The 17300-nt window shown below is 42.1% G+C and overlaps 3 protein-coding genes across 4 annotated transcripts; 2 read left to right on the top strand and 1 right to left on the bottom strand.

Moving 5' to 3' along the window:
• Nucleotides 1-213: 213 nt before the first annotated feature.
• On the top strand, nucleotides 214-1987 carry vhl (von Hippel-Lindau tumor suppressor). 2 transcript variants are annotated; one of them, XM_080846596.1, is made up of 3 exons: nucleotides 214-654; nucleotides 1168-1260; nucleotides 1645-1987. In XM_080846596.1, the coding sequence occupies exons 1-3, from the start codon at nucleotides 468-470 to the stop codon at nucleotides 1836-1838; spliced, it is 474 nt and encodes a 157-aa protein (XP_080702722.1). In that variant the 5' UTR covers nucleotides 214-467; the 3' UTR covers nucleotides 1839-1987. The 2 variants fall into 2 exon arrangements, with proteins under 2 accessions (XP_080702722.1, XP_080702721.1); XM_080846595.1 differs by having other exon boundaries at nucleotides 1135-1260.
• A 5813-nt stretch (nucleotides 1988-7800) lies between these two features.
• On the bottom strand, nucleotides 7801-8995 carry ghrl (ghrelin/obestatin prepropeptide; the record flags this gene model as incomplete). Its single annotated transcript, XM_080846060.1, has 4 exons — nucleotides 7801-7805; nucleotides 8252-8357; nucleotides 8498-8581; nucleotides 8879-8995. 4 exons carry the CDS (start codon nucleotides 8993-8995, stop codon nucleotides 7801-7803), a joined length of 312 nt encoding a protein of 103 aa, XP_080702186.1.
• A 3470-nt stretch (nucleotides 8996-12465) lies between these two features.
• On the top strand, nucleotides 12466-17300 carry ccdc174 (coiled-coil domain containing 174). Its single transcript, XM_080846197.1, has 11 exons — nucleotides 12466-12576; nucleotides 13132-13245; nucleotides 13336-13436; nucleotides 13827-13885; nucleotides 14011-14155; nucleotides 14332-14427; nucleotides 14769-14905; nucleotides 15165-15259; nucleotides 15417-15546; nucleotides 16063-16206; nucleotides 16747-17300. Exons 1-11 carry the CDS (start codon nucleotides 12538-12540, stop codon nucleotides 17028-17030), a joined length of 1344 nt encoding a protein of 447 aa, XP_080702323.1. The 5' UTR covers nucleotides 12466-12537; the 3' UTR covers nucleotides 17031-17300.

Raw genomic sequence — 17300 nt, 5'->3', positions numbered from 1 at the left:
CTTATGTACATGGTAAAAGGGGTTGGCTAACTGGAGGTTTGTACACTAAAGTGAAACAGACTGAGTTGATCGGTGTTAAATTGTCACTAGACAGCCAAAGGTTGTTGTTCATACTCCGGAACAGTAGATGTCATTATACGTCTGCTTAATTCGTGCCCAACCTTTGAACAGATCTACTAAAGAAGAAGATGGTCATATTACGTATTACGGAGATCAGAATTTTGCTATGGAATTTTAACGTTGGAGTTAGTTGATCCCCATTCACCAGCATTAAAAAAAACATTTCTGCCAGTGGAGGCATTTTATCCAAACAGTCAATGGGATACAAATACAACTGTATAACGTTTATTTCTAGTTAGATTTGTCTTGCTTGGTGAGTAAAGTTGTTTACGTACCCTTAGCCATGTAGCATTTGAGGCGGTGTTTGTGCGTCTGTTTTTGGAGTCTGCTTAGCAGTTTTTTTGGCTATGCCGCAAGAATCAGAGCCCCCTCTTCCACTTGTGCGGTCCCTACCCAGTGGAATCCCGTGCCATGTTGTTTTCTGCAACCGAAGTCCTCGCGTTGTTCTCCCAGTGTGGATCAACTTCCGTGGTGAGCCGCAGCCTTTCAGCCCAATCCAGCCCTGGACGGGCCAGAGAATGACTACCTTTGTTGGTGAGTTTGAACATTTTAGTCAGGTTTGAGTTTAAATTTGGTGGTGTGAACAACAGGGAACCGAAAACCACAGTTGTATTTGGTATTAACAGATTATACACTGCTCAGGGGAAAGTAAAACACGACTGTTTATACGTTCTTCTTTATAAAAGTTTCTATGGACACCCAATCATTATGATAGATATTAACTGATACAATGAGCAGCAATCAGTGGCCTGCAAGCACATAGCTGCGCCAGTTGTTATTAAATATCATGTTATGGGAAGTTTCACAATTCCACAGTAGTTTGACGTGCATGCTGTGGAGGGCTACGTTTCCTAGGCAAAATGCTGAGTGGTTGGGCCCCTGTAGTCTAGATGAGTCACCTTTAAAAAATGGGTGACTAGAGGTGTAAAATGGTGTAAGCATCTGACAATAGATATTACCTGTCAGTGTCTGTCAGTACAATGACTTTAGACTAACAGCAAAAATGGCCCCCAGGGCATCCCTGGATGTTCCGTGATGCTGAGTCAGATGATCCCATGCGTGTGAATGGGAAGGAGCTGTACCTACCACGAGCCCAGAACACCAGGTCACAGATGTCACTGATCAACATCACTTTACCAGGTTTGTGCCTGCATATGGGTATACACATGTCAGACCAGAGCACTGAAGCCAGTGTATGGCTCTATGCTATGATGTATGACACAAAATGTTTTGCTTTGATATTAAGTGTGTGCTTTCACACTATATGCACTATATTAGGTAACTATATGCATTGAATGGCTTTGTGGTGTGTATGTGTGTTTGAGTGTGTTTGCAATGTTGCTACTGCTGTTGCTGTTTGCATAGCAATTTAGTTCCCCTCAAGTTGATACTGATCTTAAACCTCTGAACTGCAGCAACACAAGGACACAATAGTAACCCCTGTGTGTGTTATATGATATGTGTGTGTGTGTGTGTGTGTGTGTGTGTGTGTGTGTGTGTGTGTGTGTGTGTGTGTGTGTGTAGTGCTTACCCTGCGGGAGCGCTGCCTGCAGGCAGTGAGGAAGTATGTCTCTGCAGAGGACTTCCCTCGTCTGGAGATCGCCAAGACTCTTCAGGAGGACCTGGCAGACAAGCCAAGCCTCCAGAGAGACCTTCAACGCATTGCACAGCGTGTGGAGCAGAGGCTCCTGCAGGAGAGGCAACAAGAGCACTTATGAGTGTGTGTGTGTGTGTGTGTGTGTGTGTGTGTGTGTGTGTGTGTGTGTGTGAGAGTGAGAGAGAGAGAGAGAGAGTGAGAGAGAGAGAGGAAAAGATGGATACGTATAAATAAGATTATTATTGTTGTGAGTGAATGTGTATGTGTCATAGTAACTTTATATAAAAACACATTTGTACATTTATATTTGAAATGTATGATTAAAATTATGCACTTAAATTGGTCTCTTGTTTTCTCATCTGAACTAATTAAAACATTTAAATAAATAAATAAATATATTCACTAATTGACCCGCCAAAAAAAAATCCTACTAAATCCAACTTCTACACAGCGTCATGGACAATTTTGGGATTTTAAATTCAAGCATTTCAATGGTTATCATATTGAAAGATAAAAGTGTCTGTCTGAAGAAACAGTTGCTTCCTTTAGTTTTTAACTGGTTGAAACAATTGATTTCTGGAAACGGATAGAGTTAGAGGTATTTCATTTTACCTGGGGGGGGGGACTGCAAGAAAAACAATGAAGGCTCTCCGGACAGAATAATTTCCGTAGACGGCAATACTGAGAGAAAGGTTGGCTATCCAGAATGTGTACTAATTTCTTCATGCCTTGCAAGTAAGAGCAGGTGAGTGTTAAAATGTCCTTGCCCTTAAAGCTTCGTGCAAAATAAATGCATACGGTATTTTCAGTAAACATCTTAGAGCTGTATGTAAGTGGAAAGATTAAATGGCCATTGCATTTTAGAAAAAAATCTGACTGGCTGGCGAGCTAGCTTACTTGATGTGTGCCGTATGCTAGATGCAAGCAGGTGCTCTGAAGAAGTTCACGTGGTGGGGGAATCCAAACCGTTGGATTCTGAAATTCGTTACAGATGGTGAGTGGTATTTTAAATAACTGGATTAATCAAAATGAATGATGGGGTGGTTAACTGGAATCATGCCCACCACATCCAAAGGTTGGTCCGCAAACGATTCGTATGATTAAGATTAAGATGTATTTAGGTCAGAGTTGACGTTTGCTATCCAGCTAATGGCTAACTAGCTAAATTAGGTGAGTGACCTGCGAGTTAGCCAATGATGGTGGCATTAACCTGTTTTTGAAATGACTCCCTTTTTATACTCACGCTCATTTGTATTTTATGTAATTTGAAGCCACTGAGGGTCCCCAGTAGTTGTAATGTTTATTAAGCTTTCTAACGACTTTGTTGTGTGGGTAGCAAACGTAATGCTAGCTTGCTAATATTAGCTGACATTTAAGTCTTTCCTATCGCTGTAGACGGAAATGTACCAAACATCTGCACCAGATGTCCAAGTTACACATAATTGTAATTAGTTGATTAATAGTTATATTTCAATATAATTTTGACATATGCAGTGACCCTATACTCAAGGAAATGAACTCAATATTAATTAATATATTGGATATTAAGTAATTATTTAATACATTATTTATGTTGTGATCATTTCTGTCAGAGCATGATGAACCCAAATAAGAAGAAGAAGAAGAAAGAAAAAAGAAAACTGCTTACATTTGGTTGGCTGCACACAGCTGGCGGGGCCTCCCCTCATAAGATGAAGAAGAGTAATTGGGGCACTCGCCAGCCCACCCAGTGGGCAGAGGAGGGCAAAGACAGCACAGAGGCAGCAGATAGTTTGGGGAAAGTGGCCAACATCAGGCTGACAAGCCCAACCGGAAAGCCCCTCAGTGCTCAGACGGTTCCACAGTTGACTCAAAGTGGTCTTGAAGTCGGCACACACATGTCTGAGGCCACCCCTAAAGCACAGCGGACTATTAGCAAGGCCAGGAGATTGCTCGATAAGTTTGAGAAAGTCAAAGGCTTCTCTGAGGTAACCACAGTAACGTGTCCACACTGGCCTCACAACACACACACACACACACACAAGCTTACCTAAATTCATGTTCATCTTACCTGCATGCGTTATATTTCAGCTAGTGGAGATATTAGAGAATAATTATATTCTCTTTTTTTAGGTGATAGCCTATGCCTATACATGGCATGGATGTCAACATTATATGCTCACAGGCAGTGTATGTTTGTGTACCCCAACTTGCAAATGTAGCTTTCTGATATAGATTGCTCTGCCTTTTTTGCCAGGTGGGATCAAAAGAGACCCCAGCTGAAGGGTCAGAGGTCAACGTGATCAGCACTCCTGGAGGAAGGAACAGGAGGAAGGCCTCTTTTTTCCGGAAGCGGCCATCACCAGCTATGCCCAGTTTGGAGCTAGACCCTGATGCAGTGGTCTTTGGGGGCCGGTGTTCAGCCAGTAAGACAGCAGAGTCTTTCCCAGCCCCTAAGGTCAGCTGCGATCCAGGGCCTGCCTCACTGGTGTTTATCAAGACAGAGGAAGTGGAGAACCATCCAGGAACCAGCAAAAGGGTGAGGGAGATACTGAGACTTAATAAGGTTCTTTGGCATATATGGATTTGAATTCCAGAGAGACAATTAGTTTGGAATTTGTACAGATTGACAAGTTGTTAGAGTCAAGAGTGTACCATTTATTTTTTATTTTTGTGGGGATCAGTGAGCAGTCTTGTAGGATGCAATCTCATCCATCCATCCAGCCAGCCAGCCTATCACATTTTATTCTATCCTATTCCATCCTTTGCCATGGATGGGTTGTTTGTTCATCTCTGAACTATGTCAGCTGTCAGGAGGCTGTTTCATGAGTTAAGTTTGAGTAAATTATGTCTGATTTGTCCCATCCCCTTAGCCTGAGGTCCGTGGTGGTGGTGACTCCCCTGATTGGTCAGATCTGGACGACCAGGTCGAAATTAGGACTCTGTCACAGGGCGAGAGTGACGAGCCACAGAACGAGAGAAGAGAGACAAAGACGATGAAGAAAGAGCTAGACAAAGCATCTACCTCTCAGATTCGCAGCTTTGTCACACCACCAGGTTATTCAATGTACCCTTCAACAGTGTCACCCAAACATACCTGGTTTGGGAGCGATGGAACCTCTTCAACAATACCACCTAACCGATCCTGGATCGGAAACAGTGGAAGCTCTTTGACAGTATCACCCAATCAGTCCTTGTTTGGGAGCAGTGGAAGTTCTGTTGGAAAAGGCCACACTCCCTTGACCCCGTCTCTGATGCCATGGTGCAGCTACAGGGAGCAGCACACCAATTGCTGTGCCCCGTCCCCGGATCCGTATGCGTTACGGTCGGCAACACCCTCACCCTCGTCAAATCAAGGCAAATCGTCCAGTCCCTTTTCTTTAAGTGACCTCCTTGACAGCCCTCATGCACCTGATTGGAAGGTGACCCCTACCTGTTCAGGTGACCCTGGCCAGGCGAGAACGACGGAGTCCTTTGGGTTCATCGACACCCACTGCCACCTGGACATGTTGTACGGGAAGCTAGGCTTCCGCGGAACTTTCCAGAGCTTCCGGAGTCAGTACAGCAGCAGCTTCCCAGCGAATTTTCGCGGCTGTGTGTCGAACTTCTGCAACCCGCGACTGACGGAGCTTGAGGGGATATGGGAGGGGCTCCTGGGGGAGGAGCTGGTGTGGGGCGCATTTGGGTGCCACCCCCACTTCGCTAAGGACTACTGCGCCAAGCACGAGCAGATCATCATGAAAGCCATGCGGCACCCCAAGGCTATAGCTTTTGGAGAGATTGGACTGGACTACTCTCACAAAAATAACACACAGTATAGCAAGCAGAAAGAGGTATGGGATGTTGGTCAGAGGTTAACATATACATGTACTAGCAGAACTTCTGACACGTCCAAAGGGACTTTCAGTACGTTAGAGATATAGATTTTCATCAGTATGTGTGGTCCCTCTGTGTCTGTGTACGTTTGTGGGCCTATCTGTGCGTGTACATGTCTATGTCTGTGTGTATCCATGTCTGTGTGTGTGTGCTGTGCACGTCTGTGTGTGTGTGTGTGTGTGCTGTGCATATTTGTGTGTGTAGGTGTTTGAGAGGCAGCTGAGGTTAGCTGTGTCCATGGGCAAGCCATTGGTGATTCATTGTAGAGATGCAGATGACCACCTTCTGGAGATCATGAAAAAGTGTGTCCCTCCTGACTACAAAATACACAGGTCAATACATTTATATTTATATTTGTTTATGTCATGGACTCTTTTATAAAAAACTATCTACTACTAAACTTACTTACTACTAAAGAAAAGGTGCAAATGGTTTCATAATTTAGAATCTTTTGTTGTTTCCAGCTTTGTGCATTTTAGTATGAATTTTATGCAACATTTGGTAAAGGCCCCTGGTCATTTGTTGTGAAATGTATGAAACCATTACAAAACGTTCCCTGACGTGTGTTTGTATGTCTCTCTTGTGTGTGTGTGTGTGTGTGTGTGTGTGTGTGTGTGTGTGTGTGTGTGTGTGTGTGTGATGTGTGTTTTTACAGGCACTGCTTCACTAACAAATTCTCTGTGATCGAGCCATTTCTGACAGAGTTCCCAAACCTGTGCGTGGGCTTCACAGGACTGGTGACGTATAGGAGGGCTGTGGAGGTTCGGGACTCGGTGAGAAGAATCCCTCTTGATCGTATTCTGATGGAGACAGATTCTCCTTACTTCTTGCCACGACAGGTAGGTGTGTGTGTGTGTGTGTGTGTGTGTGTGTGTGTGTGTGTGTGTGTGTGTGTGTGTGTGTGTGTGTGTACAGTACACGTGTACGGGCACTATCTATTAAGCAGTGTGTAGTCTCTTTAGATTAAGTTATATTTCTGTAAATGTGTCTGTTAATAATTCACTCTTACCAATTAGTGTGTACTGTTGTAAAAGGGGTCAGATTTACTGAGAGAAAGAGTACAATATGCACACACAACGATCACAATACACACTAGAAGCACTGGTTATCCATCATGTTCCCTCATTGGTGTCTTACTGTGCTTATTTTGCGCGCATGTGTGTTTGTATGTAATTATGTGTGTTCTCCCTGTAGGTAAGCAGGAGTGTGTGTAATTTTGCCCACCCTGGGATGGGTAAACATGTCTTGGAAGAAATCAGCATGTTGAAGGGTGAACCACTCTCCTCTGTCTTGCAAACGGTTGGTCAAAACACTGTCAAAATCTACGGCGTGGAACCGTGATTTCCACAGATCACTGCCTGTACCCAGGACGCTGGTGTTCACAACAGCTGTGGGCCATTACAAAGACTCAGAAGGATATGGACACTTTTTGACGATACTGCCATGGTCAATCCCATTGCAGTTATAGTGATTCTATTAATCTGGAAACGGATGTTTATCTGGAGGACCTTTTTTTAATATATATATTTATATATATATATATTTCTGATACAAGTTTAACTCTTCAGAGATGGACATAAAAAGTGAGTTTCTGAGTTTGAACTGACACATTTTTTAGGTAAAAAAACAAACGGAGAAAAAATTCACAATTTTCTGTTAAAAAAGCTGTCCAAAGGAATTGTTATCTGTTGCTGTAAATATTATAAAGAGATGTTAATTTGTTTCTGTCTCAAGTCAGTAGAAGGATCTTTGTGATTTTAGTGCAAAATGCTGGCATTACTTTAATTTGTAATAGTTCTTTATTGAAGATAAATGTCTTAGTTTTCCCTCTGCGTTGCCTTCACACTTGAATGTAGGTCTGTGTAAGGACAAGATATGGAAAGATCAACGTAATTCCCAGTTAGACCCACTGTTAATTAAAATGAAACTTCAGATTGCTTCATGGCGGAATGCACAGCTGATTCTGAAATGGAACTGGCTCTGTTCTGGTGTAGATTTAGGCCACATTCTTTCCGGACAAAGTTTGCCGCTATCTCAGAAGTCTTCAATCTACTTATGAAGGCTATAGCAGTAAGAGAGGACGACCATAACACACAGAGATAATTGAGGCACTCATGCTTCTGTCATGTTTATTTTTTGAAAATGTTTGTGTGTGTTTGTTGTGTGTGGATCTTTTGTGTTCTCATCGGAACCCTGTCTAAATGCTCTTCTCCAAGGAAGCGGTAGAATCAGTCTGAAACAAACCCACAATACATCAGTGTCATACTTTCTCATGTTGTTAGAGTTTAGTTTTCCAGCACAGTAGTATCACACGCTGTTTAATGCTGAAAATCATTTTAAAATGCACTGGTTCTCAATCAGAAGTAGTTTAAAATAAAAGGTTGTGTTAAAGGTCTTAATATCCCATGCTTGTCTGTCCAACCTATGTTGTAGTTGTTCCATCTTTGCAGAATATGAGCATGTGATAATGTAGCCACATTGATCAAATAAAAGTAGACCCTCTTGAGATTTTTTCAAACCCAAAGTTTTAAGTGTGTATTTCTCTTGCCAATCACATTATGTGTTATTTCTGTAATTGGGATAGATTAAAAAAAGTAAGATAGTCTCTTTTTGTGACCAATCTACACATCACAGTTGAATTTTGTGTGGGTAAGAGCTGTACCCAATCTTCCTACTTACCTTCTGTGTCTCCAAGGATGTTGTCAAGGATTTTCTGTAAGGCAGAGCCATGTTCCTCAAACTCTGCCTCAGTCATAGTCACACCCAGCCGAAATGGAGGACTCGCCTAATAGGTTGGTAAAGTTGAGTTAGAGTAACAATAAATTACGCATGAGTGGTGTCTGAGCACATGTGTTTTTCATATAGATACATAGAGAGATAAATACATGTGATATAGATATAGACATATAGTGTGTGTGTGTGTACCAGAAAGTGAGCATCCCCTTGTGGGCTGTCTGGTTGGGCTGCATCCCTTCGCCCCACTCGAGGTGGCTTTCTGTCTCCCTTCCCCTGCAGTCACACACACACACAATCAGGCACAGAACACACTCACTGAATAAGAGTTTTACAGTAAAGGCACACGACTCCTGGTAGACTCCTCAACAGCCATCGCATTCACCTCATTTCAATGTTTGATTAATCCATGACTATTTCAATAGAAATGCACTCTGGGATTCTATGACTGGTTAGGGTCCGATCTTGGATCCAGATTATATCTGGACAGGATGCACTCAATGTTTTAACGTTATTATTTGATTCATTAATTGAGATTTATAGGGTTAACCTAGAATGCACACACAGCTGTACCTGTGGTCTCTGTGCAGGACTCAGGAAGCTGGAGCCTCCTCTGACCGTCTCCATCAACAGGGCAAGGGTACAGACGAGCACGATCATGTGACTGGCACGGCCGCCCAACAGCAACATGGCTAAAGATGTAAGGTCCACTGAGCTAATCTGAAAGAATAACACTAAACATTTTTATAATTCTACTCAGAGTTGTCTCTACATCCCTGCCTCACCTAAATCATTTTAATTCCCGGTGGAGACAAGTTTTATCACCCTAGAAATTAATTCGATTCTAAGTTAAGTGAATAACACACACACACACACAAATCGCACCCTTGTTATGATATATACTACATATATATACTCCAGATATACTGTTGTGAAAGCTGCCACACTCACATAATCACGTAATGCAGTAAGTATTAATATTAACAGCAAATAGGCCTAAAGTTTATACTAATAGGAGGTGAAGTTGGAAAAATGTGGATATTTAGAGATGAAAATTGAAAAGCGGGAGACGTACTTACCAGACACAGGTGCTTACTGTTCTTCCTGAAGAGGTGACTCTTGCCTCTTTTTATAGAGCATGTGTGCCTTTTGTAAAATAATGGAAAGAATGTAAGTAAATAGCAACGGTCAAACAAACTAAATATATTTGGATACTTGCATGTATCTGCAACAGATCGTCGGTGCAAATATACAAAGTGGATACTTAATTGCAATTGGATGTATGCCTACTGAGGATAATGTATGTTTAAGGTCTGGGATATTGTTCTAAATAAGCAGCAAGCGGGGTGTACATGTCTGCGTTGTGTGTGTGTTGAACATGTTATCAGTATTAATTCCAAACATGGTGTGATGCAACTGGCTAGATAAAGGGTTCTGAGGTCCCAAGTCAGTAACTTTGGATTTAATATGCCAGCAACTGTGAATTCCCGGTATGTCAAAGCCAAACTTTCTCTAAGATATTGGCATTAGGCTGGCTGCCCCCTGAAAAACTAACAAAACACATGATTAGTAAAGCAGAAATGACTTAATGTTGAAATGTTACGCTATGTAAAAACATTACATCTCTGATAACATCTAAGGCAGAAGGTGCGTCATCTTGTGGCGTCGAAATAGGGCTTGTTTGTTGCCTTGTTGTTGTTGAGCTTATTTACACTTGGTTACAAATGGTTTAAACCTCTCAGTAAAAGTTAAGTCTAGGCTATGTTAAATATCAGTGGGTGACATTTGGACCTGTAGCCTCCATATGGTTCACTGTTTAGTAACGCGTTGTAATCATAATTCTGGTGGTGTAGGCCCACTGTAAGTTTTACAAGTTTCCCAACGACAAGACGAGGATGGGTCCGTGTCATAGGGTGAGGTGACTTTATGTTTGAAAGTAAAACCAGAGCCCCTCTACCTTTTTAGAAGGTTTAAAACGTTTACTTTGTGGCATGACAGGGGTCTGTCTTTGTGTACCTAAACGTATGGGTCATGTTGCAGTCCCAGGCTTTGCTTTCTAGGAAGAGCATAGGGTTTTTTTTTTCCTGGTGGATTGATCATAGATGGGCTCTTTATAATAAAAGGCAGGGCTTCCAGTTACAAGCCCCCATATTTAGCGTTACAGTAATCAAGCTTACTGCTGTTAAACCTTTAAGCATATCAGAACAGGTTCACTTGGGGGTTTTCAAAGTCAGGGGTGTGGGGGATTTCAAACCAGGCCTTTTATGTTTTTGCACGTCCAGACTGTGGTTGTCATTTCCCAGAAGGAAAAAAAAGAAAGCGGTCCTGTTTGTTTCCTGAACAAAGATGGGACCATTTGTACTGACCATAAAATACCCAGGTACCGTCCGCCCCACCATGTTAAGAAGAATGTGATGATATTCCCCTTGTGGAATCAGTGTATGGTGTGGAACGATTCTTAACCAGTAATAGTACTCCTGAAGACTCAATATGCAAATTGGAATCTGTCATAACCAATGATATCCCTCCTGTAGAGTCAGTTGATGTTGTATCACCAGTCTTAACCAAAAGTTGTCCCAGTGTTGCCACTCAAACATATAGTCTTGTAAGTTATGAGCGTATGGAGAAGATATTTCTGGAGGTGGAGCTGAAAGATGTCAAGGGAGAGCTGAGGCTTCTTAAGCAGAGGCTGGCATACTCTCAGAGCCGGTACACTGCCTCTCTATTGAGCAATGACGTGGTTAAGATGGAGACAGGCCTCCCGGATAAAGACTTTTTTAAATAAAATTGCTGAATGTGCCACAAGCTTGGAGGACTCTGTCACCTACCGTGCTGGTTGGAATGTTCAAAGCCTTATTGAAGATCAGGTGTTTCTTACTTTCATGAAATTAAAACACAATTATAAGGACTTTCATTTTGCTGAATATTCAATTGCAGCATCTCTATCATCAGAAATACGGTCCTCACATGGACTGACATTGTGCAGGGCCTGCATCAGGACGACAACACAACTGCACCGAGAGGTTCAAAAGCTCAAAAGTAACGGAATACTCATCCACTCAACACTTACTTACTAAAGAATCAACAAGCGATTACTTTTTTTCTAAGATCAAAATAGAAAAAAATCCCATGCCGATATAGTAAATTGTATGTTGAATCATTTTGTATTTCACCATGATATAGACATTGCTCAAATACAGGGTGCTCATTTGATCACAAAACAACACTGTCACATTTCACTTTGTGTAATTAAAAAATAAAATAAATGGTAGGATTCTGCCTTCTAAAAATTGACTTACAATTTTTTATTTCAGTTAAAGGTAAAGATGTTGAATGTCTATCGCTATCAGTTACACAAAGGACATACAGTATCTCCTCTTATGCTGATCACTATACGTAAACAAACATGCTGCCCTCAATGGCATGCATGTCTAACATAAGCTCACACATTTTTTTTTTTATCATTCCTGTTTTGTATACTTAGGGATCAGCAGTGTTAGGAAAAGCAATAACATGAGCGACTGAAGGGAAATGATGCAAAGCTGTTATCTGGTGGCTTCTTCTATGTACCTTTTTCTGCGATTAACTAGCTTGAACCACTTAACGCAAAATGCGTAGTATTTGTATTGCGTAAAGGAATCTTCAGCTACGTCTTTTTAACTTAATACTGTTTAACATATTACAGAAAAACTAATACAATTTCTCCCATAGACTTACATTGGGCCATTTGTGATATTATAATAGGGTAACTAGATTTGCATTTCCTGAGGGAAATACCAGTGCATGCAAAGCAAAAGTTCAAAATTCAAAATTCAAAATAAATATTAAGTAAAAAATTAGGACATTTACTCAATTCAAGACATGCAGAGAGAGACAAGGAGAAGGAGTGCAAAAAGCGTAGAGATACGTAAAACTGCGATACATTGAAAGATAGAGACGTAAGACACAAGTAATAGGGTGTTGTTATGGTAGACATGGAGGTTCCTATGGTAATTGAAGATGTTGCTAAACTGGTTGCTAAACTGGTTGCTAGGATAGTCATGCAATGGTTGCTACCCACTGGTCTGTATGCTTCGGTAGAATTTAAGATTCGCAGTACCAGATATAACCGGGAGAGGCAGTAGCGCTTCTTAGTAGTTCCATTTCTGCTGGAACTCAAGAAGAAGAAGATGTTTTGACCCTCTACTTCAATTTGTGTACTTGGATGTATAATCATCTTAATTTCCACTATCATGGACAAAAAGAAGCAGTTCAAAGTGACAGCCTCCTCGGTAAGTCACGCGACACGCGACTAGCTCATGTGTTTAAAAGTCAAATGTTTAACTTAGTTGCGTTTCTGGGGCTAAATAACGTCGATATGCAGCACGAATTAGCTGTGTATCTACCCTGATAACGTAACTTATCTTGTGGTTTGCTTTCAAATTATCCTCGTTTTCTGAATAAACGTCCTCCATCAAGGAAGCACCAAATGTACCTTCCAGCTGAGAAAGGCGTCATAGCTACAGTCTTTCAGTGACTGGGAAATGTTGACGTTTTAATAGTTGTCTAGCTAACTTGTGTTTGGACTCCATAATGCTTTGTACTATTGCATTTCTCACTTACTCATGAATGATCTACTCACTTGGACGATTGCTGCTAGTAACACCAGAACAAAGAGGCCGTTTTTCTTTAATAGAACTTTAAGCTAGAGTTTGACCAAATTAACAGTGCGACATCGTGGAGGGTGAATACACGAATGAATATTCCATATGTAACCATATTCGGAAATGGTTTGTTCATGATATAATGAATTGGATTTATTCAATTCAAAATTTTTGTTTTTATAGCTGGTGGACCTGAAGGCAGAGCTTTACAGGAAACAGCAGGAATTTCAACAGGAAAAGATAACCCAGCATGGAGGTACTTCTACTGCTGGGTCCACAGCCAGACCCAAACTTAAGGTAACAGAATTAACTTGTAGGCATTTAGTCCCATAGAAGATGTGCCTCGTCAGGATAGATTGTTGACGTTATATGACTTTGTGTGTGTAGAAACCCAGCATCTGGACCAAACAGAATGAAGGTGTGACTGCACGTGCTCAGAGGGATGTGGAAATCAGTGCAGAGGAAGAGAATAATCTGGAAAAATCAAAGTGAGCCACGTTAGCAACAGTCCTTTCCTCAAACCTGTATACCACCAGCTACCATTTAGCATCATCTTACTCTATGCCCTGCATTTTAAGGGTACAGTTGTTTTTTATGAGGAGGCCAACTGCGCACACTTTGTGGTTTAACTTTGTGTTGTGTAGTTTCTTAATGTTCCTTGCCACATGCAGAGGATCGATCTCATGAATTTAGAGTGAGTAGTAGGTGAAGTAACAGTACTACTAATACTATCCATTGGCTAAAAATTCCCTCTGAAATACCAACTGGTTGTTTTCTGACATGATCTCTGGGTGATGATCAGCAATGAGGACAGGAATCCTGCTACCGTCAAGAACTGTTCCGTTGCTTACCTATACATCTGTCCTGCATTCTTACAGAAAGAAATTGGAGGAGAAAGCTCGTCTCTATGAGCAGATGACCAAAGGAGATTTTCCAGGTCCTCACAAAACAACATCCACAGACACTTACAGTGTATATAGAAACTGTTTAGTTACATATATCACAGGTGAATTGTATATTATATCTGGCGGTTAGATGAAGGCCTCTGTTTTGCTTTTCCAGATGAGGAGACGGAGGGGCTTTTCTTGGTGGACTTCACCCAGAAGATCATCGACCAGAGGAGGGACGCACACGCAAACACCAGGGATGAAGAAGAGTTGGACCAACAGATTCCAGTTCCACCCCCGCAGAACCCTAATGAAGAATGGTAATCTCCTTTTCTTTTTTCTTTTTCTCAATTTACTGTAATGTAATCTATTTCTTTTTTTTTTAATTGTATTTATCAAAATGAATTGACACTTCAGACTTGAAGTTGAACTTGAGGAAACACCTGACGTTTTGGACATGATCATCATGTTTCAGTGCCTTGTCTCTGCTTCTCAGGGTAGAGTATGTCGATGCGCTGGGGAGATCACGGAAATGTTTGAGGAAAGACCTGCCAGACTTCCAGAAGATGGATCAGAATTTGCAGAAAAATAGGTACACCGTTAATATAGCTACAGATTCACACAATTATCCTGGCCAGTGTTGCTCATCTTTTATAAGGTACATATCTCTCGACGAGTAGTGTCTTTAGGCATGCCATGTGGATCTCTGGAGAGTTATCCATGTATCTACCTCTCATGTCACGTCGGTGTTGCCAGAAGACATAAGACACAAGCTGCAGAGGACTTACAAATGTCTTGAGTAAAGCTAACTGCTAATGTCCATTTGTTTAACCTAATGTATTAAGTGATGCTAACTGCTGGAAACATTTGTGGTAACTTTTCCCTTAATGCCTAGACAACATTGTTGTATATCTACTGTGTTTGTGTTTGTAGGTTGGGTAGCGGAGATAAGACTCTGCTCTCAGAAGACATGCGGAGAGAGATTCAGAGAGAGGAGTGGGAAGCAGAGGAGGAGGAGAGCATGAAGAGACCTGTGGGGCCCATTCACTATGAGAACATCAGAGAACAGGGTGAGAGAGCGAAAGAGAGAGAGTGTGTGTGGTGTGTGTCATTTTCTTGTTGGGTAATTCTCTTTCTGGCTAAGTGTACTGCAAGATACTTTTAATAAAAGTGACAGCTAAGTGATGAATGTGAGTGTTGATTATGTTCACTGTGTGTGTGTGTGTGTGTGTGTGTGTGTGTGTGTGTGTGTGTGTGTGTGTGTGTGTGTGTGTGTGTGTGTGTGTGTGTGTGTGTGTGTGTGTGTGTGTGTGTGTGTTTGTTTGGCAGAGGCCAGAGAGCTGGGTGTTGGCTACTTTGCGTTTGCAAATGATGAGGAACAGCGACGGAAACAGAGAGATACATTGGACATGCTCAGAGATCAGGTACAGTTAACAGATAAGCACCTTAGGTGGTGTCCATCCAAACACACAAAATGTTCACTGCAACCTTAGTCTGACTGTCTTCCTCTGCCCCCAACCTCCCCCCACCACCATCACATCACTACTCCTTACTGTTGTCTCTCTCCTCCTCTCCTGTTAGACCACAGACCAGCGTAGTAAGAGGGAGCGACTGAAGGAGAAGAGGAAAGCAATGCTGGAGGCTCGACTGGCCAAAGTGAGGATGAGGAAGACGAAGAAGGGCAAATTGGACGGATCCGAGGAGGATTCAGGTGCGCTGGGTTGGGAGCTTGTGAAGATTTTGGTCAATGAACATAAAAAAAAAAAATGTATTTGAAGATGGCCCTTTTCTGCCCTCATCTACACTCAGCATTAATAAGTCCAATGAATTCAAAGCCTACCATTTGATATAAACATTTAGTTTAATCTTGACTTGTTGCAGGTGTGATTTGAACTAAGGTTGCAGTTGAAACGATTAGTAGAATGAAGTTATCTTTCACACAATAGTGTTACATTCATACAGGCAGTCTTACAACCTAGGGAGAAGACCATAATTCATTAACAGTGAGAATAGGTCAGCTTCAAAACTGAAGCCCGTGTGTAGAAAATGATTATTAATAACATTATCCTATTTCTTTTCACGTATCTAGCCAGACTATTGGACCTTACATGTCCTTACATCATATGTGAAGGCGGAGGAGAACAAACACTAGTTTAAAATGTATGTCAGTAGAGTTTCTATGAAGAGGATTGTTTTAAGACGTCTCCCCCCTTTGATGTCCCATTAGGTGCTGCTGTGCAGGAGGAGGAGGAGGACGAGGAAGAAGAGGTTCCTGAGACGCTGCCAGTGCCAAAGGTGGATGTGGAGATTCAGGAGAGGAAGGACACCAAACCTGGTGTTCCTCACGTCAGAGAGTGGGACAGAGGGAAAGGTAAACATGCACACTCACTCACACACACACACACACACTCACTCTCCCCACGCACACTCTTTTTTTTCACTTTGTCATACAGACACACACTCCACTCACAGACACATGCTCTGACTCACTAACTCACAAACACACTTACTCTTAAACAAACACACTTACTCTTAAACAACCAAACACAGCGAGCACACTCACTTGTGTATTCACACACATACACCCGTACAGTTACACACTCACGAATATACATTCACTTCTCGACACTCATTTGTGCATACATATCATGCAAATCACATACTGAGCTGATGTCTTGTTCTCTCAAATACACACTCACTCTTTCTTCCCTTACACACATATAACACACACATGCAGACCCACTTACACACACATTCCTACACACACACACACGCACACACACACACACACACACACACCGACATATTCTTACACACACACACACACATTCAGACAGACTCACATATTCCTACACAGATTTGAGGTATCTGGTATCTGCCCTTATGTGCTGTTCTCATGTGGTTTGTGTAGAGTTTATGTGGGACCAGTGGGTCAGCGGTCGGCGTGACGAGAGGGACTCCGAGTTTGCTCCACCATCTGCCTACTTCGGTGGACAGAACCGGGCCGAGACCCAGAACAAAGCCAAGCTCTCCTTCAAGTGGGCCGGGACACAACCACACTCATCTCAGCACACACGCGCACCCACGGCCCAGCAGTCATCGAGTCACACAAGATCTCCTCCTCCTCCTCCTCGGTCTGAGCAGAGCCATCCCCAGAGTTTGGACGACATGCTCTCTTTCTACAAGAACTCTTAACCCTCAGTACAGCTTCTCTGCCTCCTTAGAGGACTCTCGCAGTAGGACTGTGTGCATGTATGTGACTACAGAGTTTATATGTGCAGTTAATCAGACCATCTCACAGTCCAGTGTGTGAGAGGTGATGCCACTCGGCAGTCAAATAACACAATGACGGGATGTTTGCAATTTTACGAGGGGTGTACAGTAAGGAAAAAACACATACAATATTAAATCATATGGCTAACATCAATTACAAACTTGATGTCTTGAAGTCTCAATGGCAGATCA

Source organism: Sprattus sprattus (assembly GCF_963457725.1).
Source record: "Sprattus sprattus genome assembly, chromosome: 10".
In the NCBI taxonomy this organism is placed as follows: Eukaryota; Metazoa; Chordata; class Actinopteri; order Clupeiformes; family Clupeidae; genus Sprattus; species Sprattus sprattus.
The sequence above is the reverse complement of the archived record's forward strand: the minus strand, read 5'-3'. Positions and strand labels throughout refer to the sequence as shown.